The sequence below is a fragment of the Hippocampus zosterae genome, chromosome 14, assembly GCF_025434085.1.
Source record: "Hippocampus zosterae strain Florida chromosome 14, ASM2543408v3, whole genome shotgun sequence".
Taxonomy (NCBI): Eukaryota; Metazoa; Chordata; class Actinopteri; order Syngnathiformes; family Syngnathidae; genus Hippocampus; species Hippocampus zosterae.
In genome coordinates this window covers 17,049,186-17,068,373 of record NC_067464.1, presented here as the reverse complement: position 1 = coordinate 17,068,373, position 19,188 = coordinate 17,049,186, and the positions used below count along the sequence as shown (strand labels likewise).

The 19,188-nt window shown below is 41.8% G+C and overlaps 1 protein-coding gene across 1 annotated transcript; it reads right to left on the bottom strand.

Moving 5' to 3' along the window:
• Positions 1-231: 231 nt before the first annotated feature.
• LOC127614382 (uncharacterized) lies at positions 232-17,954 on the bottom strand. The gene is made up of 5 exons (XM_052085652.1): positions 17,849-17,954; positions 12,524-16,539; positions 7,177-7,300; positions 3,309-4,166; positions 232-1,094 (listed from the first exon to the last, which is right to left on the bottom strand). The coding sequence occupies exons 2-5, from the start codon at positions 15,912-15,914 to the stop codon at positions 536-538; spliced, it is 4,932 nt and encodes a 1,643-aa protein (XP_051941612.1). The 5' UTR covers positions 15,915-16,539; positions 17,849-17,954; the 3' UTR covers positions 232-535.
• Between the last annotated feature and the right edge of the window lie 1,234 nt (positions 17,955-19,188).

Below are 19,188 nucleotides of genomic sequence, written 5' to 3'. Positions count from 1 at the left end.
CGAACCCGGCACCTCTGCACTGTGAAGCCCACGTGCTAACCACTGGACTACCGGGCTGCCCCACTATTATATACTGTATATAATATTATTTTGAGTTTATTCTGGAGTACGTTGTTTGTGTAATCGTTTCTGTACAGTACATTCAACATAATACAACATATTATGAAAATGTGTGCAATAGGCCAACCTGTATTCTGTAAATCATTCATAGGTATTTTATTTTACTGTTCATTTCTTCCAGTATACACCGTAACTGACTGCATTTCCTCACAGTCTCTCAGAGTCCTTTGACTAAAAATCATTACATACTGTCAGGTAAGCTCATTTGGTTCGCATTTATGCATCTTTATGTGGCAAGAAGGCAATGGCAAAGCTAGCTGCAAGATTAAAAGATAACAGAAAAGATAATAGGCTTGGACTGCTCAAGCCAACAGATTCTACAGAGAAAGTTGAAGAACTTCTCTACCGTTTTTGGAACCAACTCAGTTTAGGTGTTGAAAGCGTCCCACAGAGACCCAGGCAATAACTGCTTAGTTCAACCAGAAGAGGAGGACGATTGGGATGATGTTAAAGACGATGAAGATGAATGGGGAGGTTGATACTCCTCACGTTGACAACGTTCAGTTATCCCGGCCTCTGACGATGATGAAAATGATGTCATTTCCTTCTCCTTCTCTTTCCTACTTCCAGTGCAGACTGACCTCTGGGCTGGTTTGAACTGCCAGGTAACCTTCTTGGTTGATGACGATTGCTCAGCTGTTGTTGTCCCCGTTGCTTCAGCAGGCTGATTATCCAAGTTTGTCGATCCGATGGGAAGCTTGCTCACTTTGCTGCTGTGGTCCTGTTCAATGAAGGGCTCGTCCAGCAACTCAGGTTCTGTGACTTCTCCAAATGAGTCCCAACGCGGTTCTGCTGGCAGTCTTTTGGGTCGGGCTAACCCAGCAGATTTAGCCGCTGCAGCTGCAACTTTGGAAGGGCGACCGGGACCCGAATCAGACAGGTCCGAATCCCAGTCGCTGTCTCCTGCCACTGAACTGCAACCCAATATAGACTCATCAACGGGCTCAGAGCCAGAACTTTCAGAGTCAGACTCCCTGGAAAAAAACAAAACAAAACGAAACACAGAAATTTGTATTTGTACAATGAACTTGAGACACTGCAAGTGTAGTGGTCCACTTTTTCTGGTCTTTTTTGCAGCTCTCGCATATTGAGGTGATGGTCAACACACCTTTGGAGATGCAAATGGTGCTGGAAGAGTTGCATGTGGATGAGTATGCGGTGCAAAAAAAAAACTAAACTAAATAAAGATACTGTAGTAGGACTTCTGAGATGATTTACAAATGAATTTTTACCTGAATGAATAGATACACATCACCATTATTTGGTAAGTAAAAAGTGGTTAGCTAATATGTTTAATTTTCATAATAACAAGAGAATGCAATTTCCAGATAAAATCGCATGTGAAGGCCAAGAGGCTGAAAAAAATGGCAATTGGCATCCTGTCGTTACATATGAAGTCAAGATTGACAGGGACTCATAATACATCCATCCAGCTATGCTGGAGCCTATCCCAGCTGTCGGCGGGGTGCACCCTGAGCTGGTTGTCAGCCAATCGCATGGCCTAATTCTAACAATCCAGACCATAACTAACTTTGCAGCATTTTATTGAAACATGACGAAATACTTGTTTGACCTTTTGCTTACACGCATGCTAAAAATACATATCCAGGTTTTAATCAAGCAAAACCTTACAAATCCAGTAACTAAATTATACATGTATATTGTTTTACAACAGTACTTAATTCAATTTGTAATTTATAATGTACTTAAGGATAAAATAGCAAAGCTTGCGGTCATTGTTGCTTTGTTGCCAAAATGTACACAAGCAACACACTGGTTACTGTCAAGCGAGCCTCTTTAAGCCCTTTCCATATCAACAGGCTTCTTCATTGAATATTACTGAATATCTTTTAATGGTATCCAGTATTCCTTATGATAACCTGCAATGTTTTGTTTCTGCAGTCTCAAAAACTTATATACATTTAGAGCAGGGGTGTCCAAACTTTTTGCCAAGGGGGCCAGATTTTATGTGGTAAAATGTCGGGGGGCCGACCTTGGCTGACATTCTTTACATTGAACAACAATATTGTTCAACAAATTTTAGTAAGCCAGTCTGTTTCACATTTCCATTTTTATTTTAAGTTCAACAATCTTACGAATTTCTTTTGGTTCATTTGAAACAGGAATTTGAAATATGACATATCCGTCAATATAAACACGGAGTGATGTCTTGTTAACTCGTGAGTGATGGCCTCTAGTGTCTAAATGCTATTACCTGTACTCATTTAGTGAATGCTATTACTCATTTAGCCACTAGAGGGAAGCAGTTCTCTATGAAACATCACTCACCAGTCTACGAGACCTCAGTCAATGCAACACGTTGTTCCATTGCGCCCAACCTGCGGGCCAGACGGCACTGATTTTATGACGGGGGCCGAGGGCCGGATGAAATTCGACCGCGGGCCGGATTTGGCCCGCGGGCCGGACTTTGGACATGCCTGATTTAGAGTGTCAAATCGCTCAATGTGCTCGTGTGAGTTACCAAAGCTAGGTAAATTCTGATTCACAATGAAAATAAGACCTGACATGGCCGCTACAAGACGCCCAGCTATCACCAGCTACTAAATAGAGAAAAGCTATTTTCCATAAAATTCAAATTGAGGATAACAATGATCCAATCATTGCCAATTTACATATGGATAAGAAAATCTAGCCGTCAGAAGTGCCAGGCATGTTTGACCAACTGGAATAGCTTGAAAAAGGACATCCTGAGCTTTTCCACTTAAAATTATCTTGACACCCGATAAAGGGACATCAAACATCCACCCATCCATTTTCTAATCCGCTTTATCCTCACAAGGGCCGCGGGGTGTGCTGGAGCCCATCCCAGCTGTCTTCTGGCAGTCGGTGGGGGACGACATACTCAACCGGTTGCCAGCCAATCGCAGGTCACAGAGACGAACAAACCGTCCGTGCTCACACTCAGACCAAGGGACAATTTTTGAGTGTTCAATCAGCCTGCCATGCATGTTTTTGGACTGTGGGAGGAAACCGTACTACCCGGAGAAAACCCACGCAGGCACGGAGAGAACATGCAAACTCCATAAAGGAAGGCTGGAGCCTGGTATCAAACCTCTGCCCTGTGAGGTCGACGCGCTAACTACTCGACCACCGAGCCGCCAACATAGAAGATATATATTTACTCTAAGTGTAGCATAGGACCTTTCACAATAAAAAAAAAAACCTACCTGCCACTGTATGATGCTGATCCTTCAGGGCCTAAGAGGAGGCAATCTGGAGCAGCTAGGTATACAAAACTGTCAGTACATAAAAAATCTCCTTCTTCTGGTTTCCGGGGGGCAAGGTGTGACGGCCTGGCATGGGATTCCAGGTTGGAATGCTCAAAATGTGCTTTCTTATGGTCAAGGTGTCGCTTTATGTCTTGGGTGGAGTAATCTGTAACTGTGGAGATCTCTCCATGGGGGCCGGGTCTTGCTGACACAGCAAGATAAACAAAGCTATCCGGTTGGACAAATGGATCAATGTCACTACTGTCCAGTCCTGAGCTTCGAATTGGCTTATGATACGGATCTATCAGGTGTTTTATTGGCTGCTTCATGGGAGACGGCGGAAGGAGGGGGTCATTTGCCATGATGGTAACTTTTCTTCTCTGCCGCATTGCTTCAAACTGACTAGTTTCTGATTGGTCCAGTGTGGACTTATAGCTTGAAAATAGTCCCTCTCCCATTTCTTCCCTCCATCCATCTCCGTCTTTCCCTCTCGTTTCATTTCTCCCTCTCGAGCCACAAACATCCTCGGCATTGTCCTTATTTCCTTCAACGTCTTCGTGAGAGGAGGTGCTGAGCAGCGAGGGGTAGCACCACTGGAGTTCAGCACTCTCCTCCCTGCCCCATTCCTTGAAACCTCCATCGTCCCCTTCCTTCTCCAATGATGTGTTGCTGCTGCCAAGGTCAGAGCCACTGATTGGCTGGTCGCTGTCAGAGCCAGCCCCCTCCTGGCTCTGAGTGGATAATGAGAGAAAGACGCCACTGGAGTCAGATTCCAGCGTTAAGTTGGAGTCTGGAGAGCTGTCCTCTTTATTTGGGCTGGAAGAGAGATTGCACAATTGCTTACCACCACTATGCCATTACATTTGTGCCGTTCTATTTTTAACTCTCTATTCAGGCCTTTATACCCGACACAATATGTGCATTGATCGATATCCAAAGTTTGATGGAGACATAATTTTGATATTTAACTCCTTAAAAAAAAAACACTGCATCGTATTGCTGGCAGATCATGGCTGAATACAAAATTTAAAGGTGCTCCCACTACAAAATAAGGAAATGAAAGACAAAAATTTCATTGTATGGCTTTTAAGGTTTACAATGTAATATAAATATACAGTATATTTTATCTATACTGGTAATGAAAAAGGAAATGAATAATTATACAACGAGACTTTCAATAATTATCATAAATAATAATGAGCATGAACATAGTGTACATCTTACATCTACGTTAAGAGGACTATTAAAGAGCTTTTCAAGTTACGGTTGGATCAGTATTTCACAAATTTAAAAATGTTTTGGCACATCAGTATGATTGCGCATTTCTGGCAGTTACTGAGAACAAAAAAAAACAATGGTGTGAAATCACAGTTTTTCCGCCCGATAATTTATGCAAAATCACTTGTCATATAATATGATGAATATATCGCGTTTCTCAAGGTATCTTATGTTTGCGGGGAATTTTGACATCCATTCAGAAACAGTATGACTTGACATGTCTTAGTCATAGTTTTCTCTTTTCACTAAGGCCCGAATGCTCCTTTATACATACAGTATTTTGCCACATGGCCATTACTGGAAATTTAAAATGAAACATTGCATAATCTTCATATTTTATAACATGTTGCACTTAGTGACAGCCATGGGTAAAACATAAATTATTAAGTATTAAACTCCCAAAAGCTTTTTTTTATACAGTACATCGAATGCACACAAATAAATAAAGAAATAGAAAGAGTAGCTTAGTCCGTTGTTAACTGTCACACAGCAATAGCTGTGCATGTACTGTATTACAATCAGTGGTAATGGGCAGTGGTGGGCGCATCAGTAAATTTTGCTGGTCCGTTATTTGCCAGCGAGCGGCCCATCGATCCAAAATCATTTCAGTCTGTCAGTCGTCAGTCCATCACTCTGTCATCGTTATTTTCGCCGCGCTTTCGTCATCATTATATTACGGTTCGTCACCGCTTTTTTAGATGTGTCAGTGAAAAACTGTTCAACAGATTTTTACTTCAGTGTAATTTAACAAATTACAGTGTATAATAATTTTATTGAAATCAGGGTTTAAATAAGGATGACAGACTGACGACTGGCCTGGCCTGAAATAATGACAGACTGTTGATGACGGACTGGCGGGATGGCCGCTGGCGAATGTGCAATGACGATGAATTGCTCACTTCTGGTTATAGTTTCACGAAATAAAATGCAAAACACAGTCACAATACAAGTGGGAAGAAACCGAAACAAATAGCAGCGTTTAGAATTGAAATCACGAGTCATTGCGCTTTATGGAGAGGCAAGGCAACTTTATTTATATACTGTATAGCACATTTTACAGACAAGGCAACTCAATATGATTCACATAAGCAAAGATACAACAACAACAACAACAACAACAAGCATTTACAAACACCTCCAAGCGTTTACAAACAGTACAGACAATGACACAGACAAAACAAAATTGCCTTGGAAAAAGTACTAAAAGAAAGCACAGCGACATCATTTAAACACATTTACAGAAAACGTTAAAACCATTTTAAAGTATAGAAATATCTTGAACTAACAAAAAGAAAATTTCATTGTAAAATGTTTTCAAGACCTGAATCAAAGGTAGGAGGGGGAAAAAAGAGTTTTTAACCTGGATTTTAAAGCATTTATACTCAGGGCTAACCTCACTTCTGTTGGCGGTTTATTCGATTAGTGTGCAGCATAACAACAAAATCCAGCTTCACCATGTTTACTTTAAAATTGATACTCCACTAACTGACCCAAGTCTACAAATCTCAAAGCTCAAGTGGGTTATCCAGTACCATCCAGTGGTTTAAAACCAGTCAAAGAATTTAAAAATCGAGTCTACAAACTAATTCGTAGCCAGTGTAAAGCCTTTAGTTTTTTTAGTTGTCTTTATTCTGGTCAGAACACGAATTGCAGAGTTATGACTGTGCTGCAGCTGTTTGATGCTCTTTTCAGGGCGTCTAATGAGAAGGTATGATTTGAATGAATTGGCCAACAGTCGCAGTAAGGCAAAATAGATCATTCTGATTGGCTATTAGCTAGAAAATGCAAATCAGACTGCCTCTGGGCGAAAGGCCTGCGCTGGCCGCTGATGTCATGCTACGGCAAATCCAATCTGACAATCTACGTTATGCACCATTACATAAGAGTCTTATGTTCTCGTTTATCATTTCCATTTGTTCATACCATTCACCATGAACCTTTGTTTCTAACTAGTAAAGAGAATTACAACTTGCTAAACTTTGAATTGTGCTTTTTTTTCATGAAAAAGACTCAGGTCAGGTCTATCTTTATCAAAGGATATGTTTTTCTTTTATTGCATGTTTCCGATCTATTGATCCATCACTTTATTATTGTACGTTTTTACTTAACTATTATTGACAATTTAAAACTTGTTTTTCCCCGTGGAGAAATTAATTTGAGTATGTGGATTATTTTATTTATGCTCTACGGTCTGGGGTTCTTTATTGGACCAAATTTCAGTTCCAAGATTTATATTAAAATAAAAATCTTGTTATTGGTGCAAATATGAATCAAAGGCAATGATCTGCCACCATGGAGCCAAAATATTTACATTATACCCCACACTTTATATAAAAAGAGCTTCATTAATATCAGTTAACTTTAATAGCTGTTTGCAAAATGTCAAATGCAATAATAAATCAATTCATCACAGACTAAAAAAAAACAATGTAAAAGAAATCAGGAGCATATCACTCTACACAGAAGGTAACACCAAGTAAAGTGATGTTGGTAGTAACTTGCCCAACACCGACGGCAATTAATTTGTCACATTGACACTGCCACTAACCTTGTGCCAACAGTGGACGTCCCAGCAGATTTTAATGACCAGCCGACAGTGTCTTTGTCTGTGTCAGTAACTGGCAATACCATGGAGCTGAACTCAAGACTGACCTGGGACCTGCTCCCCACTCCTAGAAAACAGCACACAATTAGTTTCATTAAACAAGAGCAAGAGGAGAGCTGTTGGACACTACATTTTTATCACAGTACAGTATTACATGAGCAGTTGTCATGTAGATTTCTAACTTTTCTTTTTGTGTTCCTGAAATGGAGTCTACATAGTGAAGAGAGAGACCTAGATCATTTGTAGGGGCTATCACCACCCCATATTCTGTAACTTTGAATTTACATTATTTACACCACCAATCTAAAATATTGATGCAAGATTCACAAAATATGAAGTCATATCCTAAAAACAAAAGGAGCGATTTGGAAACCGACACTGATTGTTTGACTTCAGAAGAGCTGGATTAAAAAAAAAGAGATTAGACGATCAGGCATTAATGAACGGATGCGTATATGTTTTGGGATAACACACTTAACAGTCGAGGCAAGACACTATTATTTATATAGCGCATTTCATACACATGGCAACTCACGGGCTGTTCTTCACACAAACTCACAAGTTAATGACACTCACAAGCATCGCAGATATCACAAAGGTATCTTCCAATATTGACTAGAATATTGTCATTGACACCATTCAAACACATCCATCCATCCATCTATCCATTTTTTAATCCGCGTATCTTCGCAAGGGGCGCCTATCCCAGCTGTCCACGGGCAGTCGGCGGGGTATACCCTGAACTGGTTGCCGGCCAATCGCAGGCATACACGAACAACCACTTGAAACGTATGTATAATTGACCCAAAAGAGATTGTCCCATGTTCACATTGCTCCTTTCTTTACCTCCTAATTACTGTTTATTCTATGCGATGCAGAGGTGTATTTTTCCTTTCGGTATCACAATGAGATGGTTTGTCCACAAATAACAGTGCACACATCCAGCCATCCATTATCTAATCCACTTATCCTCACTTATCCACCGTGCAGAAGCTTGCTCCAACCATTATATATAAACAGGAAGAAATTTTGTAATGTTTTACTCCTTTGTTTAATGATATTAAACAGTTAATATTAACCTATTAAACAATGAAGAGAAAATTATTTTTTCATTCAGCAGCATGAGCTCAACTTGTGCCCAGAGCAAGTTATATAAAAATGACAAGGGTTTAATTAATTATATGGATATTTGGGAATTAATGCGGAGGAACTGGTAATTTCAAAAAGAGTTACGGTACTCATCAGATAACCACAAGCACACACACACACACTCACACACACTCACACACACACACACACACACACACACACACACGCACACACACACACACACACTCACACACACACACAAACACACACACACACACACACGCACACACACACACACACACACACATATACATTCAAACAGAAGATGCAGACATGCTACTGACACAACAGGCACAGAAAAACAGTACACACTTCGGTCCTCACACAAGCGCCACTGAGCCCATTATCGGCTCCAGCAAATCTCAAGACAGGTAATTTTTCGACATAACTCGGAGGTGATGTCATTGCTCAATAGTTCAAACTAAATCTACAGATACACATTACCTCACAATGAGCGAAATAGATTGCACCGATTCGTTCTAAATACAAAACATTTGAAATCACTGAATGTGTGCGTGGTGCGAGGAACTTTTTAGGGGTTGCGCTGGGTAATGGGAAAAGTAACCAATCTAAATCAAATCAACTGCACACAACTATAACTGTAGATGTCTAAATAAAACCCAGTTCGCAGCACATTCAACATTAAGCATTTAAAGAACAACAACTTTGTGTTTTGAGGTTTGACCACATACAGTATTACCTAGTCAATGGGATCATGTCAAAAATAGTGGTCGTACGGTACACAGTGGACCCTAATTTCATGCCAAGCATAGGTCTAGCACAAAGTGCAGCCTAACTGTGCACATGGGTGGACTTTTCTTTCCTTTGGAGAGTAGAAAATCGGCATTTGCGCCATTGTGGGAGTGAACATAGCCAACTTGCTTCACGGCCAGTGAAAGCGGCTCCACTCATTTCCTTTAAATTCCGCTCAGGAGAGGTGCATGACTGACATTGAGGAAGCATGAACGCAGTCGCTGGTCTCCATTCAGGAGATGGCTTTCAGGTGGGCTGCAGTTCAGTCAACTTTCAGGCACCATGTTTGTCAGAGTAGCCCAGGGCGTATAAAAGAAAATGCCCCCAATCTGTGACCTGCCCAATTCCCAGACGCACTCAAGGAGGACCTGCGTGAAAATCTAGATGCTTCATTTCTTAGACCCAGGGGATGCGCACCATCTACACAAATGAATCCCTGAGAGTTAATGACCCCAAAATACTGCCATCTGATTGGTCCAATGCCATTCGTTTGAGTACTATAATAGACGTGCAGCTCAAAACAGGAGTGTCACATCTACCTTTGCATATATGTGGTCATGGAATGAGTATGATAATAATGATATAATGAGTAACCGAGCCTAATGTTTGATATACAATGTCATTGGAAAACGTAGGTCACTCTTTTGTTTTTTGGGTTGTTTTATTTTTTTTTTTTTGGAATAGGGATGGGGTGGAGGTGATGCCAGCAACTAATGTCTTCACTGTGAACTCATTTTTCTATTCTGGGTCACAATTATGAGACGAATGACTCCGCTCCAGGCAATGAAGGTAGCTGAGGCAGAGCGGACACAAATTGTAATTGGAGAACCTGACCTGTTTTCCATTCCTGATTATGTTTGTAACCTAACAGGTGAAATTTCAATCCTGTGTTTTCTGACACTTTTGCAACAAAGTGCATTGTGAGGCAATGCAACTTCAAAGGTCGGTTGATCGAACAAGCAAGCTTTTCTCAAACCAATAAAGAAAACAACACACCCCGTGTTTAACATGCTCTAAAGCAGCAGTCCACAACCATTTTTGCCGCACGGACTGGTTTAATGTCAGACAATATTTTCAGGGACCAGCCTTTAAGGCCGGATAAATACAACAAAATAATATGATATGACCTGCATGAAAAAGGTGATATTTTCATAACATAATAATAAACACGAATCATGACACGATGAACGTCCAACCTGGCCTCAACACTCTCTGGTCGCTATGGTAACATTTAAACGTGCCTTCAAAATAAGATACACCACAAATACAAAGCGCATGAAAATTACGACTCACCATCACCGCATATTATGTAGAGTGGGCTTGGTGCGTGGGAATCTCCTAATGAGATAAATCCATATCTTAAGTAGGACTCCTGATACTGTCTGATTAAATGTAGCCTTCTTTTTCTTGGAAGTCAAATGGTCTCCTTTTGTCTCCTGGCTGGGACTTTTCCCCTTCCTAAAGAAACTTTCCAAAGACGTTTATTTATTACGGTACCCATTTTGCTCGCTCCTGGTTTTCATTTTAGCAGTAACTTATCACGTGACCGAGAAGCGCACCTTGACCTGCGTCAAGAGTGACTTACTGTTAATGGATATAACAGAGAATGCAGTGATTCTTTCAAAATAGAACATCTTTCAGATTCCGAAAGGAATAAAACAGAAGTAATGTTAAGTTATTTAGTCTTTCTGTGCGGCCCGGCACCAAATGACCAGGGGGTTGGGGACCACTGCTCGAAAGTGAACTTTGAACTGCACAGGAAGCGATGATGACTGATTAAAAATCAGCCTTGAGAGCCAAGAGGTGCAAACATTGGACCAACAATAGAATGCTGATTTCATATATTTCTCTCTTTTTTTAAAAAATGATAAACAGATCCTAAGCTAAACTTCCCATTAAAAGTTTCCTGGAATTCAGCAGACATTTATCTCTATCGTAACATGATTCCAACAAATCACAAATGGTATCACCGCAAGGGGTTAGTGCATTCTTTGTCACAATATAGCCCAGTGACATTATTTTTTTTTAAATAAAAGCCTAATGCTAGGTCAATTCCAAACACCCATTCACACAACCTATATTCATTTATTCTCTCTTTTTCAGGCACAATCCCTGAGAGATGTATTAGAGTTCACACTATACCAGGGTGTGAAACTAATTTTCACCGCGGGCCACATCATCATTTCCCCAGAAGTCCATTATGACAGTGAGAAGCATACTTAACCTATATTATTGTTATTATAATTCCACAATTTCGCCTGCATTTCGTTGTAATTGTATATATTCTCACATCAAATTTAAATTATTTTGAAATCTGAAGCCATAGAAAACAATAACAACCAAATCTGAATACCGTTGCTCAATTCATGTTAAAAGGGGACTAGGGAGGGCGGGGAGGTGTGGAGTGTCTTGTAATATCTTTGGGAAGTGAAGAAAATTAGCAAATTTTTGGGGTCAGTTTTTCTGTCAAAGTGACATGAACAATCCATTCATTCAATCATTTTCTAATCCGCGTATCCTTACGGGGGTCGCGGGTGTGCTGGAGCCTATCCCAGCTCTCTTCGGGCAGTAGGCAGGGAACATCCCGAACCGATTGCCAACTAATCGGAGGGTACACATAGACAAACAACCATTTGCACTACTACTTACACCTAGTTAAACCTGTTAACCCGCTATGCATATTTTTGGAATGTGGGAGTAAACCGGAGTACCTGTTGAAAACCCACACAAGCATGGGGAGAACATGCAAACTGCACACAGGAAGGCTGGAGCCTGGTATCTAACCTCTGCCCTGTGAGGTGGACGTGTTACCCAGTGGATCAATTTAAAGTAGAAAAACTTTATTTGCTTGAGTGATCCAGAAAAACAAATTGCATTTGAACCATCTGCACAAGATTTATCACAAAATATCTGATTGGTTACATGAATGGGAATTCAGTCTGTAAGGCTAACCTAGAAAAGCGCTAAATTGCTTCATTTTTATCCCTTAGTGTTGGGTTTTCAAATTGAAAGGGAAATCTATCTTAAGAGATTTTTCAGATTTTTAAAAATTTGCCATGCTACTAATCATGCAAATGTTAACATTTTCCATCCTAAAAAGCAATATCTCACTGAGCAGCAGCGGTTTGAGAGTGAGTGCGCACCGATGCGAATGTTGTCTGTTCGTCAGGGTTCAAGATCGCAAACTGTCGCAAAGACGTTTGCCAACAATTTTCATGGTCTCAAACAGTTTTTCTTATGGCAATGAACATTTGCCATACATGTTCGAAATTTGCTACGTGAGCACACAGTTCCAAACCTTTGCCACTGAGTCAGATATGGGCTTAAAGCATGTATACATAGTACCTTACTTAAAGAAATCAAGTAAAACAGCACAGCTTATGCCTACCTGTCAAGACAGACCCTTTCTCTTTCTGCTGCCTGGGATGTGTTTGGTACAGATCAGATCGCTCCTTTTGAGACTCCGCCGGTGTTTGGTATAAATCCTGGGTGCCCTGAGACAGATCGAGGTGTTCCAAATCAGAATCCAGCTCTCTCGCTCTCTTCTCCAGCTCTGTCAAACTGAGCTCCGAGGCTGCAGACGAGGGGGGATGGGAGCCTCCAAAGCCTACCGGAGGCCGAAGGAGGGGCCAGCGTTGAAGGGAACCCGATAAAGAATCTGCATCACCTCCTGCTGCTCCCCCTTTCTCCCAGCCATCATCCCAAATAGTATTGACCATCTGGAGCACGGAATCCCAACTCTCAATTGCATGCTCCTCCCCAAAGGATCTTCCAATCCCTGCTTCCACCACACCTTCTTCGTTCTTTACATGTGCCACAAGCTCCTCCGTTTGCAACTGTTGCTCTTGCTTTCCATCTTCAATGTCTCTCTTTTCCATTTTCTCACTGATAATGTCATGATGCCTTTCTTCTACGACTACTTTTATTATTTCACTTCCACTCTGTTGAACTTTTTCTTCTAAGCTTATTTTGATCTTGTCTTGTTTGATGTCGTCCAGCAGTTGGTTTCCAATTGTATCCTTTGTCTTGGATGCATTCTCTTTAGTTTTATGATTGCTGTCGTCGATCTCTCCAATTTGATCTTTTCCCCCTGTCTCATTATTATGATCAGTCTTATCGCTTTGTTTCTCCCTGGTTTTACATTTTCTGGATTCCTCCTGGTCTCTGTAGACTCTCCAGTGCTCCAGGTTCTGCTCTTTAAGGGATGCTCTGCCCACTAAATTGGCTAAATTGGCTTGCTCTTGATGGGAGGGCTCTTTTAGTGAGCTCCGGCCTGTAAAAATGTTCAGATCTGTCGAAAGCGGGTTCTCTGAGTGATGGCCTGGGCGGAAATGGAGATGGGAATGTGGGCGGCGCTTCTCTAAGGCAGATATGACTGATGGAAGTGGTGGAAGGATGGGAAGGTTATGGACTGCGCCACCTTGCCGAACAGTTCTCTTTCTAACCATGATTCGACGAGGCCAGGTGGACTCAATGCCTTCAGCGGGGCCTGTTGATTCCAAATCCGCCAGACCTTTTCGCAGTCGTGGGCTAAGCACCCCAGGTCTCAACCCTGTGGCAGTACCGGGTCGAGACCTGGAACTGGACTTTGAGGATTTGGACTTTTGGCTTTTGGATCCTTTTCCAACATGGCTGGATATTATTTTTCCGATATCCACAGATGTTTTCTGAGCTTTTTCTGCAGGGGCAGTTTCAGTTTTCTCCACAGGCTCTATATTCACCTGGGCTTTATCTATGTTGTTGTTGTTTTCTTTATTGACGGTGTCATTCTTAGTTTTAATTTCTATTTCCTTGGCCAGTCCCACGTCAGGTGCTGCCTCCGGCTCATGCGAAGATACAATCGTTACCTCTTTTTCAAGTTTAGTTTCTAAAACTGCAGCTGGGTCTGAGCTCAACTTTTTAACAATGTTGGTTGTTGCATCTCTTGCAATCTCCACCGGCTCTGGACTTTCTTTCATTTCAGGCTCTGTTTCGATATCTACCATCATTCTAAAATCATACACGGTTCCACTCTCCATTTGATCTCCAAGCACAACCCCATTGTCTATATTATATAAAGTTGATGGTCTTGCCTCAGGAATTGTTTCTGCTTTAGTGACAGCTCTTCCAAATTTTTCTCCACCCTTTGTCCCTCTCCTTTGTCCCTCTCTGTTTACAGCTTTTGACACATTTTCTATATATACTCCAGATTCCACTTTTCCTTCCAAATCTCTCCCCCCTGCTCTTGTTTTCACCTGTGAACCCATTCTTTTTTCAGACCCATTTTTAATACTAACTTTGGCTCCATTTTCATATTTGTTCCAGCTTCCAACTCTATTTTTTCCATGCATCCCAGCCATGATGTCAGCCTCGGCCATGCTTCCACCTCCACTGACTAATCTTGATCCACAACTCGGCTTGCTTTCAATTAACCCTGAGCTCATATTCCCATTGTCAGTTGTAGAAACTGTACACTCGGCAAGAGTATCTGAGAATACTTTTGAACCAGTTCGATTTCTTCCCACTGCACCAGTGCCCATTCTTGGGGCAGCACTTGGTGAAGGTGAAGGAGAAGGTGAAGGCTGGGGAAGTAAAAGTGGGACCGTGTCTAAGACCTGTTCAGGTTCTAAAAAGACAGAGTCTCTGTCTGAACGCAGAGGAACCGGTCGACCATAACCAAACGTCCCAAAACTCGTTTCCTTCCTCTCCCTTTCTCTTGCTCTCTCCCTCTCCAGTCTTCCTCTTTCCCTCTCTCTTTCCCACTCTCGCTGTGCCCACCCTCTCTCCATCTCCCTCTCTCTCTCCCTTTCCCACTCCCGTTCTCGCTCACCACAACCCCATCCACCTTGCTCCCTCAAATCCTGCTCAAGGTCATGAGCAGAAAGTTGGACCAATGGGGCACGGTAGGGGGAACGTCTAAGTTCATGTGGTGGTGACATCCTTAGGCTCTGGCTTTGTGAGTAATGTCTTGGTTGAATCACATGGGGAGGTGAACAACGCAAACTTTGAGATTGACTTGGGCGAGGTTTGGCAGGTGAGAAGAAGACTGGCGTATGATAGCCAGATGAGAGAGGTGAGCCCGAGAAGGGGGATATAAGGGGAGATGTAAGAGAAGGAGATGGCCTTCCAGGGTGAGAATAGTGTGCTGGGTTCAAACATCCTCCTCCTTGGCCCATCATTTCATTTGTAGTGATGTCCAAACAGTCCAGGTGTTTTGGAGGTGTGAGAACTTTCCAGGAGTGACGACTATCCCTACTCTTTGTACTCTCCCCATGATGAGGGTGATAGTGATGGTGGTGCTTCTTGGATGATGATGACACTCCTGGTGCAGAGAATGAGGACACGGCTGGAGAAACTGACCGGTTGAAATGTCCAGGCGAAGGGCAGCCACCACCATCAGTATCCTGAACTCCGAGTTTCAGCGAATCGTAGATAGCCCGTTCATCCAGACGGCGAACAAATGAGGGATTTGGAGTTAGAGAGCAAGGCTGCGAGTCGAACATTTCAGCTGGAGATCTGCTAACCCGAAGGGAGCCACTTGCAGAGTAGCTGAAACTCCCTTCACCTCCAGCATCTCGTCGCGTTGATCCTACAGGATGGTGATGATGATGGTGGTGGCTGTCAATTTGTTGATTAATGCACATGGTATCATAGATAGAGCGTTGTGGTACATAGCCGTCACCGTATCCCCCTTCCATCATCACATCTCGACCTCTCACTCCTCTTTCTCCAACTACATGTTTCTCCAGGCAGCATGAGCTCTTTCTGAAACAGCCTGGGCGGCTTAGTGGTTTGCCCATATTTTGTTGGAAGGTAGATAGTGGGAAGGGTGGATGGGAGGCACGGGAAAAGTTTGAAGCGTCAATTGTGAAGTCTATAGTTTAACTGAATCTGAAGAATATTGATTTTATAAACAAGCCAAACAGACACATTTCTTAAAAATGTGTTAAATTGAAGTGTTCCAGTCAAACCAATGAAGAACAGTCCTTCTATTCTATGCAGCTTCTCAAGACTTATAAGACAGGGTCTTTGAAACAACTCAGTTTCTAATCAAGGTCACTTAAAAAGACAGCCATGACTTGGAACAACAAGTTAGAAAGAAAATGGAAATTGAGTCTTTTGTCCAAAAATGACAGTGGATGCCTTACAAAAGTAAATACAAAACATGTCCACTTTGTATGTCCACAGTTATTCTCATATGCCCATTCATCAATATAAAAAATGTTCTCTGCCTCCCTGTTTTTTTTTCCAGGATGAGTTTGTTTACAGTCAGTTTTTTTTTTAAATCACTATGTGCTTGGAGCCAGCTGTGTCTTAATCCACCCAAGCGTTAGGAAGGCAGGTACAGAGCACAGTGAATAGGAGACTGGATTCGGGCAAAGCGTCCCCTCATTCTTGCTGTATTTGCTGACTTGAGTCGTCCATCTGCGAAAAAAACAAGGAAGATGATGCTGCACAGCATGGAAAATTCTTTGCTGAATTGTCATTGTGTGTCTCACGTTCATATATTAGCGAAACAGCAAAGGTCATGCTTTTACATTTTGAAAATAACTTCATAAATAAATAAAGACTGACTGTGTTTTTAATTTACCCACAATATAGTAGGTTGCACTTGGTGACTACTAATCTCTTTGTGTGAGATTCGAGAGCCTCTTGAGAATTTCACAATCATATGAAAAGCCAAAGACATTTGGTATCCAAGATAGAGTGGAGGCTTGCCAATAGACGGCGCCAGGGCACCACTCTTCAGCCTCGGTCCAGGATGGAAATAATGACAATAAAATGGAAATAATGACAATAAAATGGAAATAATGACAATAAAATGCTGTAATATAAATGCTTAAAAAAATATCTATATAAAGTTTTTAGATGAGCAGGATACTTTGTATACAGTTATTGATCAGTAAAATGTGTTTAGCTCTGGTGTCTCAAACGAGATTGTTGCCAATAGACACATTACGAGTGTGCCATGTGCAGTCGGTCCTAGTGCAATAGACACATTTTGGGGATTGTTGGGTGCCCCCATTCCACCATCCATAGCCAATGACATGTAAAGGGAGCTACCGTTAAAGCAACATCTTTTCCTGTCTGGCTCCGAGTGGTCCTTCCTTCACATGCATCAATGTGACAGCCATATTGGATTTGACTCAGCCAGGCTTGTACAGAGGAAAAACTTTTGTTTTTCTATTCAGCTCAGTGAAGTCACATCAACATTTTATGAGAGAACATGGAGCTCGGGCCGCATGGATAAAAACGCTTGTATTGGATTTGAGGACTTTGTCATTGTTTTTTAAACAAAATTATCGACATAAAGTGCCATGACCACGCTCTGCTCTGAGGTTACCTGAAGAAAGACATTGGCCAGGTGTTGTATATAGTGGAGGGGCATAGTGACTTGGCTGGCCCACGAATATCAAAAAACAACATTTAATTGACACCCACTGAAATGCATTGGGAAAAAAAAACCTCAGATAGATAGATATGCACCCCGTCCGCAAAGAAATTAATTTGCAATTTCGCTTGTTTATGTCTTAAAATATCAATGCATCAGTGTGTTTTCTGTCCCCATACAACGAAGTATCTCTATTTCTTCACTGCCCCGCCACCTGCTCTGTTTCCGCTGGTCCAAAAAAAAAACCAAACCTGATCAACGCGGTCAGAGTCTTTAGAATTCAGTCTCCCATCCCGTCCAATGAATGCATTGCCCTTATGCATGCACAATTGTTTTCCTTACCAGAATTGTGTCTGTGCTGTGCCTCTTGATGCGTCTCACATCATGGTCTGTTTCGTTTTCTCTTTCTCTTTCAGTAGCTTGTATTCTCCTCCTCCTCCTCCTCCTCCTCCTCCTCCTCCTCCTCCTCCTCCTCTCTTGCTCTCTCTCTCTCTCTTTCTCTCTCTCTCTCTCTGCTGTGAATGCTGTGAATCATGCCTTCTGTCAGAGGAAGGGTTTTTTTTGACAAGCACACTCTGCCAACCAACACACCAACGCAAACCTTCCTCCTCCTCTGCCCTTCTTTCTCTCTTTCTCTCTCTCTCTCTCTCTCTCTCTCTCTCTCTCTCTCTCTCTCTCTCTCCCCCTCTCTCTCCATGTAGCTCCTCAAATCAACCTCCCTCTGCTGCTCTCTTCCCCTCCCTTTTACCCTCCATACAGCTTCAGGGTTAGAAGAGCTACAAGAGACCAACTTTTCCTCCCTCTGTTTGCTTATTCAATATTTCACACTTCATATTGTCTTTCTCATGAAATAATCTATCTATCTATCTATCTATCTATCTATCTATCTATCTATCTATCTATCTATCTATCTATCTATCTATCTATCTATCTATCTATCTATCTATCTATCTATCTATCTATCTATCTATCTATCTATCTATCTATCTATCTATCTCAGCTCCCATGCACTTCTTCTCTCCATCTCTCTTGTACAGCCCTCTCAGCCTGCCCTCTACCTCCCACTCTTCACCTCAGCATTAATGCAACATGCATCACTGAGGAGGCGGCAAGGTAGTTAGTACAGGCAGCAGCAGCAAAAACATCCACATGGAAACGGTTGCCACCATTAGCCTCTTCCAAGCAAGAGGAGCTTGATTTCGAGTGACAAAGAATCACTCAGTGATTCAGCGAAATCACCACAGGCACACGCAGACATTTGTCACAGATTTATTTCAAACACTTAATATTAGCATCAAAGATAAGTACTAACGGTTGCAATATAGAGTATTTTTGGACAATATTGGTTTACATTAAAAAGGTAACATTTTCGACTCTACCATTTTCGATGTTTTCATGAAAGTACAAGGTGGCAGGCAGATTAGGATATGTGTGTTTGTACTCATCAAGTTTTGGGCACATAGATCTGCTTTTCACCGCTACTCATAGGGATTTTTTGTGTTACGGAAACACAAAAGCAGTTCCCCATTGTTTGAATCCATTGTGTCTGTCCTCAGTGTTCCACTGTGTTGCCTTTTCTTCAATTCAATGTGGGCTGGGCATCTCCCCAATCATTGCACCTGTCTCACCTACACACCTGCCAGTCTTCACCTCATTAGCCATACTCTCCACTGTAGCATAAA